At 38.6% G+C, this 20818-nt stretch overlaps 1 protein-coding gene across 6 annotated transcripts in view; it reads left to right on the top strand.

Moving 5' to 3' along the window:
- The window catches only part of LOC110850718 (serine/threonine-protein kinase pim-1), a 41515-nt gene extending 30208 nt beyond the window's left edge, over positions 1 to 11307 (top strand). For all 6 annotated transcript variants that reach the window (XM_022098241.2, XM_022098238.2, XM_022098242.2 and 3 more), the window contains 2 exons: positions 9254 to 9430; positions 10176 to 11307. In XM_022098241.2, coding sequence (XP_021953933.1) covers positions 9254 to 9430; positions 10176 to 10561 — 563 coding nt within the window. In that variant the 3' untranslated portion in view covers positions 10562 to 11307. The remainder of the gene's footprint in view (positions 1 to 9253; positions 9431 to 10175) is intronic.
- The last annotated feature ends 9511 nt before the right edge of the window (positions 11308 to 20818 follow it).

Below are 20818 nucleotides of genomic sequence, written 5' to 3'. Positions count from 1 at the left end.
GTAAAGAGGGAAAAATAATGATATGAATTCGAAATTAGTTGGAATTGCACGATCAATAAAATAAAATGCAGTAAGTGAAGCTGATGAGAAAAGGTTGAATGAATAAATGCTTGAATTCTTGAGCATGCAGTGAGAATAGCAGCAGCAGAGTTGCAGTACTACTGTCATATTGTTTTATCCTAAAACCAAAGGCATGCAAGAGTAGCTGCAGCAGGTTACAAGAGGTCAACTCCACTTTCTTAAAACTCGCTCTAGCAACTTGAGCCAGTGTGTATGGTTGCATTTTTAAATAAAGTATATAAAAAAAACTCCCTTTACTCGCTTTTTTTGCCACATTTCTAAAACGATAGAGGGTATTGTGTGCAATTAAGATAATCAGGTTTTCCGAGTGGAGACCCTCTTCATGTTCTGGCTGTTTGACCAGTGCCAACCACGAGTGTTATCAGTTAACTAGCAAGGAAGTCTTTTACACTAATATGAGTAAAAGCAGAGGAATTTAAGGATTAGAAGGAGCTGTGTGTGGAGGATTCTGTGAAATTCATGCAAGAATTATTGTCGGTTGGTTGTTTGAATGCACTTATCCATCCACTACTGACTACTGCAAAAATAATAATACTGCTCCTTGTGCTCAATAATATCCCTGCATTGTACATTTGGTATGCAAATGGAGTGCAAAACTAGTTAAAAATTCGATGCTGCCTTCGCATTTTTTTATAATGCAGTGGTGGAAAGTGGTAAATAGATTTTTAATTGCAGCAGCTATACGAAATTCCCCACTAATTTGTAATTTTTCTCCGTGGTAGCTACTTGTAGGAACAATTTCATGTAATTCATCTCGTTAGGACGACTCGAAGAAGTGGATGGTAGTTTGTGGATGGAAGACGGCACGTAACGTAGATAACTACGAATCAAGGAAAGAATTTAGAAAGGATTTTTTGCTCTAATACGAGACATGGACGTCATCAAACAAAAAATATTTTCCACTCTCAACAACGGCTATTCCTCATTATTGCAGTGCTTCTACTGCTGCTGTTGCAAATCAAAATATTATCAAATTCTTTATAGTTTTTTTCTTTCGTTGGGACAATAACGATGCTAGTTTTATAGTTTAAAAAAATTGTTTCTTGTTGTGAGAGATGAGCTATTCTATTAATGTGCGAGTGAGTGTGGCGTTGGTTTTAATTTTCTTGTTTTGATTCTGCGGTTCCCTTGTGCAACACTTGCAGCCTTACCTTAACATTCAGGAGGAATGTGTGGTGGTGGTGATTTTATAGGCATAAGGCAGCACGGCAAGTGAGAAACAGTTATTCGAGAGTTTTGGCATTTGTGAGGCGTTTGTAGATTCTTCTAGTTTTGTTGCCATCATCATGCACCACAATGCACCAATGTGAGAGAGTGAGTTGGTTAGACTTTGGACAGGTAGCCAAGAGTCGATGCACATTGAAGATTTAAAGCTTTATTGGGGGGACGAGGGGGGTAAATGCGAGGCGCATTCACTTTTCTACTCCCTTTTGCCCATTGGCAACATCACGAAGTAAACGGATGGCATTGTTGCTGCAGCTGGTTATGCTATGTGTTGCTATCTTTAATACTCTTACACACCTTGCTAATGTTGCTGCTGCTGTTGGTTGGCGTAGTAGTGGGAAATACTTACCTTACCTCACTTGGTGGTGATGGTGGTGGGTACCGTTCCAACGATTGTTTAGCTGATGGTTGGTTGAACGTCTGATCTTATTGAGGTCATAATACGACGCAGAAGACTAACCTAGCTCTAGAGATTGTTGAAGAGTGCAGTTATTTTATTTATTATTCGATGCAGTCAGCATTCAAGTAAGCCAAGTCAACCTCAGCTTTCTACTCTTTAAAAACACGTACTATACAGCTCTCGATTGGTTGACGGGACACTTCATTCACAACTCCTTACTTATTACATTCTCCTCTCTGCGATGCGATGCTATCTGGTGGTCAGATTCAGACCAAAAGAATTTTTATTAGTTGCATCAGCAATATAATACTTCATAATGGCATTATGTGGGAAATTTCTTTTAAAGATCTCAAATCCTTCAGACGGTGGAAATGACAAGTATTTTACGTCTTGCCAAGGATTATCCCATCAGAGTAATGCGCACATGTGAGAGGTACTTCCTACTCGAAAGCTTTTCTCCCTAAATACCCAAACCAGGTAAATACGAAGAAGACGGATAAGCCAAAGGAATTTGGGCAAACATCAGCTTGGCCTTTAAATTTAATTTTAATTCCAATGTTCCCTATTCACTTTTCTCTCTCTCTCGGCTCGCAATTGCAATGCAATTTGATGGTATCTTTCCCTTGTTTGTGTCCAAAAGGATTCCCGTGTTCCATCACCAGCCACGCAAGGTTGGTTACCTTGCACAAAAGCTTATTACCAAACACGAGAGCACGTTGCGCCTTTCCCACACTTGATAGAGGTGAAATCTAAACAACAACGACGCAATTCCTCTCGATTGCAACGTTTGCCCTGTGTGTGTACCTATGCAACAAGTGACGGCAACACCAACTGCCTAGTAGTTTTCCTGCTTCGTTTTTATTTAGTGCCCAAATCTCTGTTCAAACTCATTAGAATTACTTGTGATGATATTGACGCTGGCCAACGAACGGAAAAGAAGGTTATATTTCTAGAGCAAAGTTCATCAGTTGGAGTTTCGCACTCTGGATTAAAATTTGTGCTGTCTGCACTTTGTACAACTAAATTAATTCATTAATTTGATGAATTCCAGTTTACTGTGCATTTTTTGTGCTGAGAGTTGCCTTCGGTCTGATAACTTTATATGAATTTCACTCATGCATGGACGAATGTGAGGATTTACCTTGCTTGTATATTTATATATCATATTTTATCGAGATTGAGTTTCCTCTGTTTGAGAATGAATTAAATGAAATCATTAATGAGCCGTTGACTTTGTTCAACTTGAAGTTTATAAGCTTACGATGAGTGAATGAATGAATGAATACATAATGGTTGAATTGTGCATCTGCATGTCACGTGGGTTAAATTTGCTGTAGCAATGATAAATAAATATTTGCTCTCGAGTGCTCTTTGTTATTTGCGTTTGTTTTATGCAAAAATAATTAATTCAAAATTATAATGCGCTGGATTTTTAGAATGGGAGTTAAATAATTTGCAGGTTTAAAATTTGGCTAAAAAAATGGAAAAGATTGATTTTGGGAGATGCATTAATGCACAACAATTCTTGACAATCGTGGGTTGGTTGTACAAATAGGAAGAGAATCAAACTTTTTAAGAGCTATGCCATGTCATGATTAATTCAGGGTCGTCTTTGTTCATATTCTGCAATTTTTGTTCGTTTACATTACAGTGTGTTGCATCTGTGTGTGTATATCTGTGCATCTGTACTACGGAGTGTCGAAGGCCGTTTTATATCCAATCATTACAGTGCGATGTGAGGTATGCATATGCAATGCACGGTATTCCTCTCTCCATTTTTCTGATATCAATAATACGTGTTGGCTGGTGGTGGGATGGTGGCGTAGCAGTTAATTCAAAGTCGAAGGTTGTTTCGCCTTTAAACTTTGATAAAAATGTAGGGAGTTATAATAAATTGCTAGTTTTAGATAATTGCAGTTTGAGGAAGAGAAAAGGCATAAATTTGGAATCTTTGTTGCCAAAAATAATCATAAATTTTAGAGATTTCATAAATTATCCTTAAAATTTTTTTGATGTACTTAATTATGATATTTTCACCCTTTGACCTAATAATGATAATATACGCAACTTTGTAAATTTATGTATCCAAGGATGTGTAAAGGTTCCAAAGTTCAGAGCTGAAATTGGTTGGCATCACAATCAGGGCAGAATCAATAAAGAAAAGACCATTTTAATATCAGGGGAGTGAGTGAGAGAAGTCTTTGAGCCATAAAATGAGAGGCTCGTCTTGGTCGTCTTGTCTCATTCATATATAAATTTTATACGTATCAAAGTATCACGACGATGAGTAAAAGTGTTGTCCATCAGGCAGATGGTCATCTATCTCACAAGTTGAAACTTCGTTCATTGTAACTTCCTGTTGTGTGTTTGTATTGTGTAACTGTTCAAAGTCCCTCTCGTAAATATTGTCATTGAATATAAAGTAGAACAAATCTGTTATGCTGGTAAATGGGGCATGTGTTGGAACTAGCCGAGCTGAAGGTCAAGATGTAACTGCAAAATATTAAATATTGAGAAGAAGACGATTACTACGTTGTCTCATTTTAGCATAGTAACAGCAGTAGCAGTTGGAATCTGTGAGTATGTATAATAAGTAGAAATCGATGAACTTTTTTGTAACCCAAATGTCCTTGTAGATTTCCTACAACGAACCCAGTGGGTGTGGAACAAATTAAGAACACATAAAGCAAAAAAAAGATTGAGACTTATTATTATTCCGTAAAACCACTGCCAAGGCTTGCATATTAATTGGGGAATCGTACCTTTGCTTTGTTCATTAAATTATTGTAATGTAAACAGTTCGTTGCCTTTGAGATGGAGGTTTCAGATTGAAATTGTGTGCATGTGGATGCCTGGCTAGTTGTTGCAGCAATAAAACTGTCTGGTTCGCCACTGTCTGGTTGGTTTAGTGTTGAGCATCGTCCAGTTGCTTAAGTATCCTGTTTTCTGATAATTTATTCACCTGTTACAATCTCGTCTCAAGAAGAATTTGAACTCTGCAAAGCAGTAGTGGCTAGTTAGTATCTATGTGGAGTTGGATACATAGTAAAAGTTGGCTGAATTCAGGCAGTAGCATCAGCGACAACTTTTTCCCTTCTGCTGGTAACAGGTAGGCAACTAACTAAATCAACATTATGGACGATTCGCTATACTTTTACTCGTCATCATTTATTCTGGCATCTCTTCCAGTTGTTGCAAAAAGTAATGTAATATGTTTCTTTATGCACAAGGTCGTCTCCTGGCCCAGCGCAACGACCTTCCTTCTCATCTCTTTCTTAGTATGCTTAGCTCTTGATCGCTCCGTGCTTCTCTGGTTGGATTAGATTAGGATTTTTGGGATTGCACTTTTTATCGGAACCTAGTCCACGCTAGTAAAATAAAGATGCGCAGTAAGACTTTGGCACAAAAAAGTTGGCCAAAAGGAATGCAGCTGCAGGTATAATTTTTAATGGGCGGATGAGAAAAATCCCTTCCCTACCTTAACCCACCTATAAAACTACGACGGCTGTCACTATTATGCACTCACTCACAGTCTCGGGTTTTTCTTTGGGAAATTGTTGAAATTCAATTGCATGCCAGACTGCTGCAAGAGAGTGGTGTAGTTATTACAGTGGAGTGGGTTGAGGTAGTAAAGCAGTGATAAGCAGGTGGACAAAAAGATAATCAATATTCATTTCACGTCCAGTTGCGATTTTTGGTTCGGAAGGTTTGCTGTGTGTATGGAAATGTAAAGAAAAGTTTAGTTGAGCGACCTCGCATTTGTATTTTAGTGGTTTTATGGCAGTATGAAATTCATACTATGAATGACATAAGAGGCCCAAGTCAGACAGATTGTGCGAGGGTGTCGACGAACCCGATTCCACGCCGTGGTCGATCGCCGCGATCCTTTTCGCCTCATACTGGGCAAGCTTTCTCTATATCCAAAAATCCAAAACCAGACAAACTTATTAGTCTGGGACTGAGGCTGCGAATGTCATTTATTAATGTCCTATTAGCTTTTGGTCTTTGCTGAAAAGATCCCGCAAAGACGACCGCAGCATGATAGCCAAGCTCACTGTGAACAAACCGAGGCATGTTATCTCGTTCCAATATTGATACTTATTTTTTATATGCCTTTGTTGGACCAGAGAGAAACCGCAAATTTGCTTGCCTTGTTTTTTTTAAATGATTATCCTGATGGGCCCCTACAGGAAATCCGTTCTGGAGTGGGGAACGAAATTAACGAATTAATTAGCTAATTATCACTACATGGTGTGTTAATGAGTTTATGAATGAAATGGATGAGGTTACGTTCGAGTTCATGCAGGTGGTGGTGGTCGAGTTCAAATCCCCGAAAGATCTGGCAAATGATTACCTAATAAGAAGAAAGAATGAGTGAGATTTGCAACCCCGACCTGCAACGTAGTTCTCACTTAATACAATGACCACCACCACCACCACTGCCACCCTACCTAATCACTAACCAACAACGAACCTCACGCTGCTACAACTACTTTTGCATGCTTGTGGACGTTGTATTCCATACAACCGACCTTGACTCCTAGTTTTACGTTGAGCGTGCAATTTTTTGTGGCATCGAGTCCAGTATTGACGGTTGGCTGGTTTGATGCACTCTGTTCAACTCGCAAAATCTTAACGATCCAAGAACCAATTGTATCAGTTCAGTCCAGTTCCTCTATTTTATAATCACTTCTTCTTCTTGGCTTGCCCACTGCTTGGGTAGTTCTTTATTAGTGCATACCACCCTGAGCAGCAGCAACCTAATGGAACGCAGCATGCAGTATTCACGTGGAACACGTGCAAAAGAAGGAAAGAATTAAGAATTATTTATTTATGATTATATAAGCAACCACCCAGCACAACTTCTTTGATGTCTCTCTCCTTCTTCTTGTTCATATTTCACAACTTTCCCACGATGCAATAAGTTAAGCTGGCATTTTCTTTATGCTAAGTAATCAATTCAACGCTGCAAAAGTGCAAAGTTGCAATTGCTCTGACCTCACAACCATATTTTAATCAAGGGACGGGCGAAAGAGCACAAGTTAACTAACTTGTGTTAAACTTGATGAAGTTGAAAATATGGTTACAAGTAGTTTGCAGAGTTTTCTCTGTTTTTGAAAGCTCTCGCTGCCATCATCACTTGATCTTAAGCAAGTTTTTCACGAAATAAAAACTTTGTCAGGATGAGCTAAACAAGTTATATGAGTGGTTTTGTGGTGGTGAAAGTTCTTGTCAGAAGTCAGTGTACAATAATAATTAGCATTAACATGACAATGGTAAAGAAAATTGGAGGATTTCTTCCTAAAGAGGACACAGGAGAAACTCGAACATGGTTGTTGGTTCTCTCAGTAGTTTATATTGTTCCTCTTAATTCCGTCTCCCTTTCCCTTCCCTCTTTCCATCAAACAAGTTGTATGTATGAAGTGAGAGAAAAGTATGTTTTGAACAGGTTTCCAATTTTTCTATACTTTATTTTCTCTCTTGGAAATTGGGAGATTAGAGACAGAAATTGGAAAACGATGGTTGGAATAATGGTTTTTTTGTAGAGAAAAATTCACTCCGAGAGAAAGTCGTGATCCGCGTGTCAATGTCTAATAATTTGAAATTCGGGCTCATCACGCCACCAGTTTTCCAACTTCTCCCTCCTCCTCCTCCTCCTTGTCCCTTAAAACTGGTAATTCCCAATTTTCTCATTTCTATTCTCCAGAGACTTGAAAATTCCCCCTCACCGATGCGCACCCCTTCTCCTGCGAAAATTTGTTGGGAACCCTCAAAAATCAAAAGCATTGGATTATTTTGTAATCGTTTCCTTGTTCATGGCATGATTCTTTATGGTGCCGACTACCAAGAAGTACGAACACATATTCTTTGTTGGAGGTTGAGGTCGAGGTCGGACATTTATAAATGAGACAGCATACCAAAGATTAGATTATACTTGGTATACTAACACCACTGAAGGGATCGTATGAGGGGCACATGACGACATGTTAAAAAAATCCACAATTTCGCAATGTTTGTCATCCATTACGTAGGGGAAAAAAGTTGTATTAAACAATGCGGGTAGTAAAAAAAAAAGTAATGTGTACAAATTTTGCATATCTTCATGTCAAACAATTATCAATGGCAGACTTTGCTTAATATAATGAATGAACGTGTGATGTTAGTGCAGTGCTCATAGGCCGTGGGATTGCGATCACCACCTACCTGGAATCGCACATTTCGCTGTATTTACACACCTTTTCAAATATTTATACAAGATAAGAGAATGCTGCTGATTTGGCAATATATAGAAACGAAGCATATATTTCGATAAGTGGTTATCAATTGGTCTGAAGCAATGCATGCTGACGACTGACTGGCGGTTATGCTAATGGGGTGACTCTAAAGTGTGGGAATGGCCGTTTAGTCCATTGTCAGATTATCCGACTTGAGGAATTCAGGTCATCCGTGTTTTAACGTGTGTCGGCACGGCCAGATTTTAACGGTTCACTTTTTGCCACATTGCAGCAATACCTTTAATCAAGTACTATTATTGTGAGGCCACATCTATAACAACCTGCTGCTTGGTGGTGGTTCTTCTTCTTCCTCTGGCGATGCATTGCATGACGAGAGAGTGAACCAAATACTTTTACACCACTGTATTTTCCTCTCCTCTCTTGTGAATTCCATGCCACAAAAGAAAACAATTTTGAGATTTTGAACCAAATTTCCAATTCGGATGGTTATTACGATTTCAAGTGGAGAGAGAGAGAGAGAGAGAAAACGGAAAAGGTGCTGTCACTTTGGCATTGTAAAGTAGCTGATGATGATCTAACTGGAAAGTCGTCTGGAGCCAGACTATTGGAATTTTAGGATTGTTAAATCATAAATGGTTAGTTAAATAGCAGAGGTTTAGAGTGCGGACTTTGAGTTTCATAGAATTTCGAGGGAAGGTCGTCTCGTCGGCAAGGTGAGGGAAGGTGAGGGAATAAGGTCTTGTTCTTGGGGGTCCATTTTAAAGCGGAGCAGATGATGAAGAAGAAGGTACCGACCGACAAGGAATGGAATTCCATTGGATGAATAGCTGCTCATTCTGAGACCCTTCCTTCCCTTCAAGGGTGGCTTCTCGTAGTTGGCAAAAGGGTCTCCAATTTTCTTTGAAATTCATTTTTTTCAATTTTCCTTGTTCAATGATTTCTTTTGATGTAAGGCTACCAATTTATTATTTACCTTACCCGTGTCAGAACGGAAGGCCTTTTGTCCAGCACTCCCTTTGAGAACAACCGTCTTGTTGGATCTTTTGTTGCTCACCCTTGAGGCGAGATTCATTCTTGAAATCTCAAAATCATATGCTAAACCATGCCTACATTTTATGTTGCTTGAAACTCGGTCACCTCCACCAGACCTGCTCAACTTTATCTCGACCTTATTACAAGGGCAATACAACTTGCAAGAATTTAAGATTTACAATGTAACGATAACCAGTTGCAGTGTGTTTGACCAGTCGTGTTGCCAGTAAATACATGAAATATTTGTTGGATTGTTGCAATAATTGTTTTCTTTTTTTAGGAACCCGAGTGTACGCTCCACCAGAGTGGATCCGTTATGGAAAGTATTATGGCAAGTCTGCAACCGTATGGTCTTTGGGAATCCTGCTGTACGACATGGTGTGCGGAGACATTCCCTTTGAACGAGATGAGCAAATTCTCCGGGCTGAAATCAGCTTTCGAACCCGTCTCACTCACGGTAAGCATACATTACATCCAGACATATCTACATGTATTGGCACGTGGTCCACTTGTTTGTAAAAAAAGAGAGGAATTGTAGAGCCTTTCAGCCCCGACATTGTCTGGCATTTTAGAGATTAGGGACTTAAAACATGGGCTTGGCACTCCAGTGCTTCAGTTCATTACTGCTGCAGATATATTTGTTGGCATTAGAGTGTCAAATTGTCAGAGTCGAAAGAGTCAGTTGTGCTATTTATAGAGCAGACCCATTCCCAATTGGTAATAGTCAATTATCCTCCTTCAGAATTTGTTCTGTCTGTTTCTCTCTCTCTCTCTCTTTCTCCCGTTTTTAAGTGTTTCTCCTGATGAGATTATGTAGCAGAATAATTCGGGTTTTTCTAAAGTGCAGACACGTTTAGTTTTTCAAGTTGTAACGCTGCACATTTTTACAATACAGAGTTGACATTTTAAAGATGAGGGTAGAGAGTACAAAACCCCAACTGGTTTCAGACTTCACTTGACTAAACTTGGCTAATTGCATTAGTATCACTCTCGATAGAGTAAATGTTTCGCCTCATCTCTCGAAAAATGATGCAATTGACTCTTAAATGAGCGAATGAGTGGGAGTGATGAGGGGTTGGTAAAAGAAAATAAACTTTAATGATTAAATGCATGTAACATTGGACCACGCTATGCTACTACAATTCGCATTGGGGCACTTTGAGACAACTGACTAATGTACGAATTATTTTTTCCTTATGCAGAATGCCAAGAGCTAATCCGTCAATGTCTCCGACTCCGACCCCAGTCGCGTCCCACCCTGGAGGATATTTTGAACCATGCATGGATGACAGCTCCCTTGGACTCTCCTCAAGGTCCGAGTCCATCTCCATCCCCCTCTGTCTCTCCGTCGCATTCCCCGTCTTCTTCTGCAAGCACGGTCCCCCGTCACTTGGGGGGTGAAGGTCAGAATAACCTCGAAAGTGGTTCGAATCCTGGACAAGAGCTTCCTCCAGTTTCCACCAACCCTTCAAATCCAGAAGCAACACCCTTGAGCTGTAACACATCCCTGCTGTTGGGTGAGCCCGTAATGATGGCGACGAGTTGCGAGGGGGCCACGGCCATGGAGGCCGCGTGTCATTGTCTCTGACTTAATTGTTAAATAGAAATCACAATACAGAAACATCTACCAACACAACAACTAACAATTCAGAAAAATGTATGTGTATGAGGGGGTAAGAAACAGTACATCACTTCCTCATTTCCTCCTCCTCCTCCTCCTCCTCCTCCTCCTTTCTCCAGCTATTACATAGGTCAAAGCGACTTTTTCCTGTAAGTACTGTAAGTGTTTAGGTAATTATAATTATATACATATGAGCAGTGTGTAATTGTAATTACTGATATTTATCTTTGTTAAGGTAATAGGTTACAGTAGCCTGTTAAGGACTGAAATGAGAGTATAAGACCGATTAAAAAGTATTTTTATAGACTCACATTTTTTTTCAATACGACATTTAACTATGATATATTTAAAATTAGGTAACATACTTTTGGATATGATAAAATAATAATATTATTAATAATATACTGTCGTTTAGTGTACCCTTATTATTCTTATTGGTAGTATAAGTTATGAAAACTTGCTGCATGTCTTTGCAGCAGCAGTAAAAGAAGAAAAGGGAGACGTAATTAATTGTAGACGTTAAGATGATTATTACAAACCATAGTTTTTGATGTATTGGGTTACAAGTAAGTTATAATGTTTGAAAGATTTCAGTTTCAAGAAAGTTTGTGTTTCAGCGTAAGACAGTGCGCAATTAATGCAATAAATTACATTGAATAACGTTTAAATAAAACATATGTCGGTTTCTGACATTGATATTTAATCTACAAAAATCATTTGTTCCCTCATTTACATCCCATTTTGCCCCAGAACGTGAATACATACATACATACATACATACATTTCTCATAGGACTAAACTTGTCTATGAGCTCATAATAATGCATCATAAGTAAATACATAATAGAAGCATAGTCCACCAACAAAAATACACCGCATTCACTCTCGGCGAGACTTTTTGTCAGCATTTTGTTATTATTCATAGCAATAAATTTGTAGCTTTCCTTCCTTCAATTCGATTCATTAAAGGAAAAACAGAAGGAAATTGGGTCGGTCGCTATCATGCAACAACATTCCATTCCCTTACGTACGTATGTACCCACTTGCTGGCTGGCTGACTGCTGTGGGATATATAATACCTGTCTGCCAAACGGGATAGCAACACGACGTCGACGACGAGGACTGACGACAGCATTGCATAACCCATTAAGTAAGGAGCAGACTTAAAATGTTGAGGTATTGCCCATGGAAAGATGAATTCTTCAGCCTACTTACTTTTGAGTGGACTTTGTATTGATCAGAGAGAGAGACTGGCCTAACAACCATCATCACCATCATCATCTCGTAATTTCACACAGAGTGAAATCGCTAATATTCTTCCGTTATGCAAGTGCAAGATAGGATATGGCATGCATCATCCCGAGTTATTACAACAATAATAATCACCACCACCACCACCACTGGCTGTGCATCTAATAATGCACTTTAATGGTGAGAGTGTGGTGGGCACCTACTTGGCCAAATAAATACATGGATTGGCCCGCAATCAGCAATATCGTTGTCGTAACAGCGTGCAAATATGTAATGAAGCCAAGGCTGCGTTTGTTTTGCTTCTTCTAACATTCGTCTCACTATCACATCGCGATGATCATCGTCACATGATGCTCTTCCGCATCTTCACTCGAGACTTTCGCTTATTTTACGAGTGTCGCAGCATTGTTCCTTCGCCTTTGGCTGGCACAATGCAATCCTGTGTGTGGTTCGTGGGGCAGACGTGTAGTCAACCATCGGGAAGTAAATAAGTGAACCATACTGTGCATCGTTTTGTAATGCCGTTTTATATCCGTCATAAATATGATGACGACGCACTGTCAACCTTTGAAGGCTTAAAAGCCAAATTTTCAAGTTGACAGTTGATTATTGAAGATGAGTTCTGATTTGAATTTGAGTGACACAGAGTCTCTCCAACTCAATAATGCCCTTTTATGAGGTTGAATGGTATTCGTTTCCGTTTTCTTCTCCTTTTGATAATGTGACACTTCCTGCAATAAACCCATGCTGCACAATGGCAATAATAAAATGGCAACAAGGCCCATACAGCAGCAGCAGAAGCAGACATTGAGACAGAGAGAGAGTCAGGCAATAATAATCAAATGAAATAATGGGACGGTTGAGTGCCTGAGTGAGTGATATCTGCTGGAAGCGGACCATGAATCTGATACGACTACCTGGAAATATGTACATCGGGATAACGATGGTGATGCTGATGCTCTGTCAATTTATTGCCATTTTCTCTCAAAACTACCAATCAAACGAATCACTTCAGAGATTTACGGGAATTTGAGATTTGAATAAAACCCAGTGACGCTATACAACGACGGATTCATGTTATGTTACAAATATTTATATTTTTCAGACTAATGGCTAATCAAGACTTTATTACTTTCTCCAAGGCCTGTTTTCACCTGACAACACGGTTTAAATTTTATGGCGTGTGCAGGAACATACCAGAAAGACAAAAGTTTTGTTCTGTGTCAGTTTTCACAGTATGGAAACGAAGGATGGATGTTGCTTAAAGTTGTCTCAACCAGCCTCGTCGCTCTTGCTTTAAATTTTGATCTTTCCAGTAACAATTTTCTCCATGCTGGAGGTTTTTTGTTTAGTAGTTCAAGGAAAAGCATAGTTTCGTTCTAGTTAACCATGCATTTATCCAGCCAACCACAAAAAGTCATATTATGCACAGTCATTTACACATGTGTGGCATAATCTGCTCATAATCATCAAGCCCCTCGTCAAAGTTCTTGTTAGGTCAACAAATGGAGAGGAGAAGGGAAGCAAGCATATGCTCAAAATGAAAGTGAACCGTTTGACAAGTTTGCGAAATGGGTCATGATGATGTAATAAAAAACTAGGAGTCAAATGGGAAAAGAACGACTCTGGGTTTCATGGTCCCAGAGGAATTGCAATTTTTGTCTCAAGTGCTCCATGCTTTGTCTCTCAAAGGTTATAGAATACAAGTACAATTTGCAATTTCTTGTCCAAAGTTCAAAATCCTCTTTTGGAAATTCACGTCTGAAAGCAACCCAAAGCAGCCGCCCCCGTGGATCAGAGCATAACGACCAGAAAGTTTGGCCATGTATAAAACTCGTTGCAGAATTTGATAAGGCCGCAGCACTTGACTGTCAGTTGCATCCACTGGATAAGTCCACTGGAGGCCTTTGAAGTTACATGAATTTCAGCAAGTTGAGTCTCTGCACTTTCAATTTCAGAGTGAATTTTGAAATGAACTCAAACTTTGTTCAGTTGTTTAATGTAAAGTGGTCGAATTTAGTTTGGCCTCAATCAACGTCACCTTCACCATATCTCTCACCCCAAGTCCTGAAAACCTTATGGTGCACGTCAACCGGCAGCAGCAGCCGGTCCTCTCTCCAGTCGAGTGCAATTTCGGATTTGCAATTTTCAAATTTCCAATTTTGAAGTGCATTCCTCTCCTAATATTTGCAAGGCAGAGAGAGATAGCGAAAGTGTGGAACATGCAGGGAGAAGAGTGACGGCAAAGCTGGAATTTCCAATATGCTCAATCCAAAGGGTTAATTTAATTAGGCCTGTTGGGTGCAGACAGGAGTTCGTTTGACTTTGATATGACGTGAGGATGCGTTTAGGCGATCCACAAATGAACGAACCAATGATTTACAAATTACAAACCGGAAGTAAACTCATTCAATACGACCACTCAGCGTCAGCCTCCCCAAGGCGAAACCTTGCTTGATCCTCCATCCACACAGTCGTGTGCTTCCTGGAATGAGGGGAAAATGAGACTAATAATAACAGCATAAAATACCTACTCTCCACCAATAACCTATCAACCATATCAATAATGTGACCCTTTTAACTCTAAATTTATTACTGGTTGTAAATTTAGCTGTCAATTTATGTTAAAGTTCCCGTTGCTCGTTGTAGCTGCTCCAATTTTCTTGGTTTTCGTTCGTACTAGTGTCTCATCATCACCTACCACGCTACACACACATGCCTCCCTGCCTGCATATGGATAGTAGTAAACATGCCGCAGAATAAAATGGGTTTAATTTTCATAATTTCGGTCATGGCTATAGGCGTCAAATACAATTTGACCTGGCCGTTAAAGCATTTGGGATGACGTTTGAAGGATTTCCCTAATACTGCATTTTGAGATTATCACTTCGAGTGAATTTAATGATGGTGTAATAATAATAATATTCCAAATATGTGCTGACTGCTCCTGCTATCACAATTTCAGTCAGATAAGTAAATGTCATGCAAAGTCAGTCTAATCATAACCACAAACTCTCATCCCCAGTCAACCCAAGGCAGACGTATGCATGTAGTTTGATGGTGATCAACCCCAAATTATTTTTTCGCCTCTTTGCTTCTCTAAATGATTGTTGTTGTTGATACTCGACACATGCTCGGTTTACAATTTTTGTGCATTTTCCGTAACATTGTTTCACTTTAATGCATAACAATTGCACTGGCTAAACATACTTTTTAATCTTTTCTGATGCTGGGTGGCTACAGATCTCTTAGAACCCTTGGAAATAACAATAGTTATCTCAGAGTTAACCACCAAGTCTATAATTTTAAGTGAAAAAGCAGGGATTTAAATCAGTTAGAGAAATAAAGTGTTGGATAATTTTGCCAGAATAATCCAGTTAAATCCGGTTGGGAACATTAAGCGAGTCGACTGCACATTTTGGCTAACATGACAGCACCCAGTAGTGTGTCACTAAATATGTCTGTGTACAAATAGTCAAGCCAGATTTGTACCTCAAACACAACAACACTTTTAATGAAGAGAAAGGGAGTCTAAATTGCATGAGTGGGTTAAAATAGTTTCCTCCGTTTTTAACTTAACGACGCAGGATTTGGATGTGTACCTCAAAAAATAAACTGGAAGATGGTTCAGAACAAATTTTCTTGAATTTCTTGTCCCTTTCTTGTCAAAGTGTTCTGCAAGGCTTGAAATGGTGAAGGATAAAATATGAGGAGGATTTTCGACTGGTGGACGAAACGAATGTTTGTTACAAGAAACAAAGTCTTGGTAGTAGAATTCAGAAGAGCAGAAATTTCCATAAATATAAATTGTTACTACAACATGTTGCATTTCCCTTGGCTGCTGCTGCGTGTGTGAGCACAGTATCAGTTATTTCAGCCGCTATAGTAATTTAAATGCAAAATTTTCACTTGAATTTGTCCAAATCACCTCCAAGTCGTTGTTCTACGACTTTATCCATTTAAATTTTAGGGAGAACAAATGTGCGTCGTCTGGGTTGAGTCGCAAGGATTTATTTGCTGCATTGTAGGGAAAGGCTCATTAGGATTCAATCAGCTCAAACTGCCATTAAGATCAGTCAATAGACTGAAAAGTCAAGAATAGAAATTATCATTGTCCTGTCTTTCAGTGTGTGTACAGATGTACGTTCATAGTCGACGTCTCCCGATATTTCCAGTTTTAGTTGGTTTTTATGACATGCTAAATGCCTAATATATTTCGTGAGAGGTTCTCGCTCTCGTCTCAGACGAGCAGAATGAGTGCATACGTAACTAGTCTGTCTTGCACTTGGAATTAGATCGCTTTCAATTACCAAAAATCAGCATTTCAATTCAAATAACGTTAACACAATATATGCTAAGCAAGCAGGGTCATTCTTATGTAACGCTTCTCGCTCCAGCCAAAGCCCCGTTGTCAGCATGTCCACATATGCATGCATTTATCGAGCTTATGCAAGTTTGTCGTGTTGTCTGCAGCAATTTATAAGCCATCAGCAATAAATAAATCGAGAGGAATGCCAAGATATTACATGATTCCACAGAAGAAGAATTGAGGATTTGTTCTTAATTTTAATGAGCTATTCAATACTCATTTTTGGTTATATCAGTCTTAATTAATCGCGCTTCCCTCAATGCATATTTTCCCTTCTTTCTTCCCACCAGCCACTCCTAACGACACGCATATGCAATTACCTACGTATTTACCTCATCATTCCGGCAACCCCGCAGCCTTTCTTATCTAACCACAACAATCAGTGTTTATACAACAAAACTTATGTCGGAAAGGAAGCTCCTAATGAAACAAGTGATTTCAATCTTCGCCTTGTTAACTTATTTCATGTAACGCAACATTGCACGGCTGGATTTCTATTAATGAATTATGATGTTAATGTGAAGCTGGGCTAGTTTAAAGTTTGCAAATAAACAGAACCAGGGCTGAAGCTCTAATTAACCTTCTCTTCATCGCTGGGCATATTGGGCGATTATTTAAATATGTTAAATACGTAAGCACTTGCTTCTCACCTCGCAAATTGTAGGTGATCAATTCCACAAAAAATCGACATATGTACAAAATATTCAATTGTGCTAATATTTATTTTCTCTTTATTCAATTTCGAGCAACCTGCAACATATTAAATAGAGAACTATTTGCATCCGCAGCCTATTTTTTATATCATCAGCGTCATCCTCGTCATGACGTAAGTGGGCAGAAAAGAACAATTGCCCTGGATTATTAAAAGTTTGTTGCGTCGTCGTCGTCGGTTGGGATGATGGTCATTCAATAAATTGGATAAACGACGGGGAGCTTGTAAAATGATATGGCTTACACGCCAATCTGTAGTAATGACAATATTCAGTATTCTATCAAAGTTTTCATGGATTTATGCGTCGCCTTTTTCCTACTACTTCACCGCAACCACTGTAAAACCAAAACAAACAAGTGGAATTTGGCATGGGCAGAATTTATAATCCACTTCCATTGAAATGAGGTTTATGTACAAGCGCACACAAAGTTACCGTTAAGCATCGTCTGCCTTACTTTTTGTATGGAAAAGCTTTTAAGTGATATTTTAATAACGTGGCCAAAAACCAGTTGCATTTTTCATTCATCATTTACAGATCCGCTTTACTTGCGTCGTCTCTTGGCTCTGCATCATCTGAAGGAGAACAATTTACTGGAATAATGTTTCACAATGAGCGTATTATATGGTGCACATGGAACTGCGTCATACATAAATAAATCTGCCACACATCGCTGATCTCTGTTCGTGCTAAATACTAATTTGCATGTTAGTAATACTGTATTGTCACAGTTTCACGGAGATGTTTTCATAATTTTTCTGCCTAAAATCACTTGAACAATTATAAAATAAATGGTTGAAACTGATATCGAATGTGCGGAATTACAGGTAGTATAGTGCAAAAAATCAATGTACTTGTTATCACTCGGTCAGCAATTAATTTAATTTGCATCCAATTCAACGAATTATAACATTAGGAATGTTCACATTAATTGTTTGCTTGTCTTATTGCTCATTCAATGTGTAAACTAAATGTTAATTCTGCATGCAAATAGATTCCAATAACGCATTCATGTTTGGCCTGCTTACACACTTGAATGCAATTTCAATGAGGGAATTGTACTTCGTTGTTTGTATTATAATCAAGCAGGAGTTTCATCTCGTTCCGAGAAATTAGCCGTTGAGCCGCACCGACCAACCGACATGCCATGCTTATGCTTGTGCAGAGCGCTAAATAATAATTACAACGCGAAGAAAGCCTCGGTTCAATTATAATTTGGCTTGATACGTCAAGTGTCAAGATTCTATTTAACTTTTCTTGGTAAATAGGCTCACCCAACCCAAAGTAATGTGTCGCTTTTTGATGTTCAATCTAGTTTGGTTCATGTTTGTTGTCAGGTCATTTTGTAATTTTCTATGAAATTTGATGAAAAGGATTGTAACGAATACAAAATCCATTTTGATGTAGATTATACTTACCAACAACACATAAAATAAGTCAACTAATCAATTTTATGCTATGATGCGAATCTAATCATCATCTCATCACTTTGAACATGCCCACACAACAACAGGGCTTTACATGAAGGAGGCATCATTTGAAGTTGGGAGCACAAACTAACTTCCAGGTACAAGGACAAAGTAGTTGTCAAAATCAGTCAGGTGCAATTCTAAGGATGAAAGGTTACCACTACTACTTGCTGTGCTAGCCCTTTGATATATGACAAAGCTAAGTAGGGACACAATTTGTAGTTTGGTTTATTTGAACAGCGTAGGTGGTTGGTTGCTTGGTTAGTGTTCACCTGTTGAGCAATGAGGACACTGAATGTGGGGACTTGGTAGCTGAACCAATAAAAAATGTGACTTTTAGAGATTTGCACCTCCATAATTTTTTTTGCTGTGATGTAAAAATAACATTTTTGTTATGCAACAAGGTGAAGCCTAGCCCAAAAATGCCTACTTATTTATTTTCTATTTGAGAAACTTGTACGTATAGCGTGCAAGTAATACAACCCTGCAGTTCATTTGTGTGTGTATAATTTCAGGTGCTACCATGTAGTAGTAGCAGCTACCATGTAAAAACTTAATTACGAAGGAAAGTATAAAACAAAGGCCGTCCACTTTTCTATATTATTAAACATGTCCATCGATTAATACTATGTGTCGAGAGAAGGCAAACGTATAATTACAAATAAATATAAGTTATCTACCAATTCTTAATGAATCTTGATTTGGTTCCTGAAATAGAAAGGAGTAAAATATGTTGTAATTCCAACTACTTTTTGACCAAGTCCAAGAGGCCGCTTCTCTCAATTCAATTAGAAGAGAACCCTTGCAAAAAATGACATATTCAGGTTGTTGCTTATAAAACATAGGTAAGAAGCTTCATGTTTCGGTAACTGGTTCTAGATAATTTTTATGAAAAGCTATTAAATGATGTCAAATCTCAGAAATTCCACGTAATAATTACAAGCTTTCTGTGGGTTGTGGCACACTTTGCCAAAAAAGTTACTAATAATAGTAATTAGTAATGTCCACTAATACATATAAATCCAAAGTTGGTTATGTCATTGGCATTCGTTTGGTGGTACAGTGTCCTTTCGATTTGTTGTCACACACTTACACTGTTTGTTTGCAGATGTTAATCTGGCAAGCCTACCTACACACATGTACATATTGCACGAAACGAGGTAAATGGGAACCGTGATGCCAATCTGCTATGCGACGTATTATTTTGGATGCATTTATGTTTGTTAAGTAGCCAAATTAATGTTGGATAACTTGTCTCGTAGCACGAGTTGGATGAACTATTCAAAGTCAAACTTGCCATTCCAAATATCTTTAGCACTGATTAAATTCAAAATCAGATTAAAATAAAAATCGCCACGAGTTTTGCACGAAGAACTAATCTCCCTGACTTTGGCTGCGTGCTTAGCAACAAACCACTAACGGAAAATTTGTAGGTGCTTTATTTCCACTTCATGATTTGTAAATTGCCCTTTGAATCAATTAAGATTGTGTAATAAGTAAAAAAAAAAAGAGAGACTGACAAAGACAAGCACGTATTAATGAGGGGTGCCAGTCAAGTCGTTTAGATATTTGGAGAAATATTTATAGTGGAGATTGTGCTCTTTGGGGGCAATGTTATACCATCGTCACCACCACGGTTGGCTTATCAAGTGTCGAAATATCGAGGGCGAGTCGAGATTTATCATCTTTCCCAACCACCTCCCACTCTGCCCCACTGATAACTACGTAGTCAGGAAATATCGCAAATTGCACACATCATTTTGCTTCATCCCTTTTCTTTCGAACTTGAAATCAAAATTTCTTTTGTCTGTCTCAGAGCATCAGACGATTTGGACCTGGACTCGGTCTTCCTGTCATCCCATTGCCAAATAAATCTCGGATTCAGTCTAAAAAAATCCAGCTCGGCGTCGTCAATCCGCGATCTCTAATTTGTGGTGAATTCATATAAGCGTGTGTATGTACATGTGTGTGTTATCTATTTCTATACAAATGCTCACTCACTTTTGCTGTATCGCAATGGGTAAAAAGTGTTTCAATGCAAGTTTAGCTTCTCATACATTATACTCAAAGCTATAAATAAATGGATATGAAATAAAGAGTGGTGCTTAATGGGTTCGCTAAATATCTTGCACCAACCAAGTCATACTATTTAAGCAGCTAAATTTTGTATGGGCACAAATGTTGCGAGGCAATTTGATATAAAATGCGTCACAGTGCTTTCCTCCATCCAATCTGATTAAATACATGCTTGCAAATAATTGCGTTGGAAATAAATATATTTATTTGCATTTTCTACGTCACATTAATATGCATGTAGGCGATCACTTTAAAATGAGAATTGCTGTACGCTCATTATTATTTTGGTCCAGTTTCCAAGTTTTATGGAGCTTATTCACCCTTTGCTTTTGGGAGTAGAGAGCAGCTAA

This window comes from Folsomia candida, unplaced genomic scaffold (assembly GCF_002217175.1).
Source record: "Folsomia candida strain VU population unplaced genomic scaffold, ASM221717v1 Fcan01_Sc006, whole genome shotgun sequence".
Lineage (NCBI taxonomy): Eukaryota > Metazoa > Arthropoda > Collembola > Entomobryomorpha > Isotomidae > Folsomia > Folsomia candida.
Note: the sequence above shows the minus strand (reverse complement) of the source record. Positions and strands in the feature narration are given on the sequence as shown.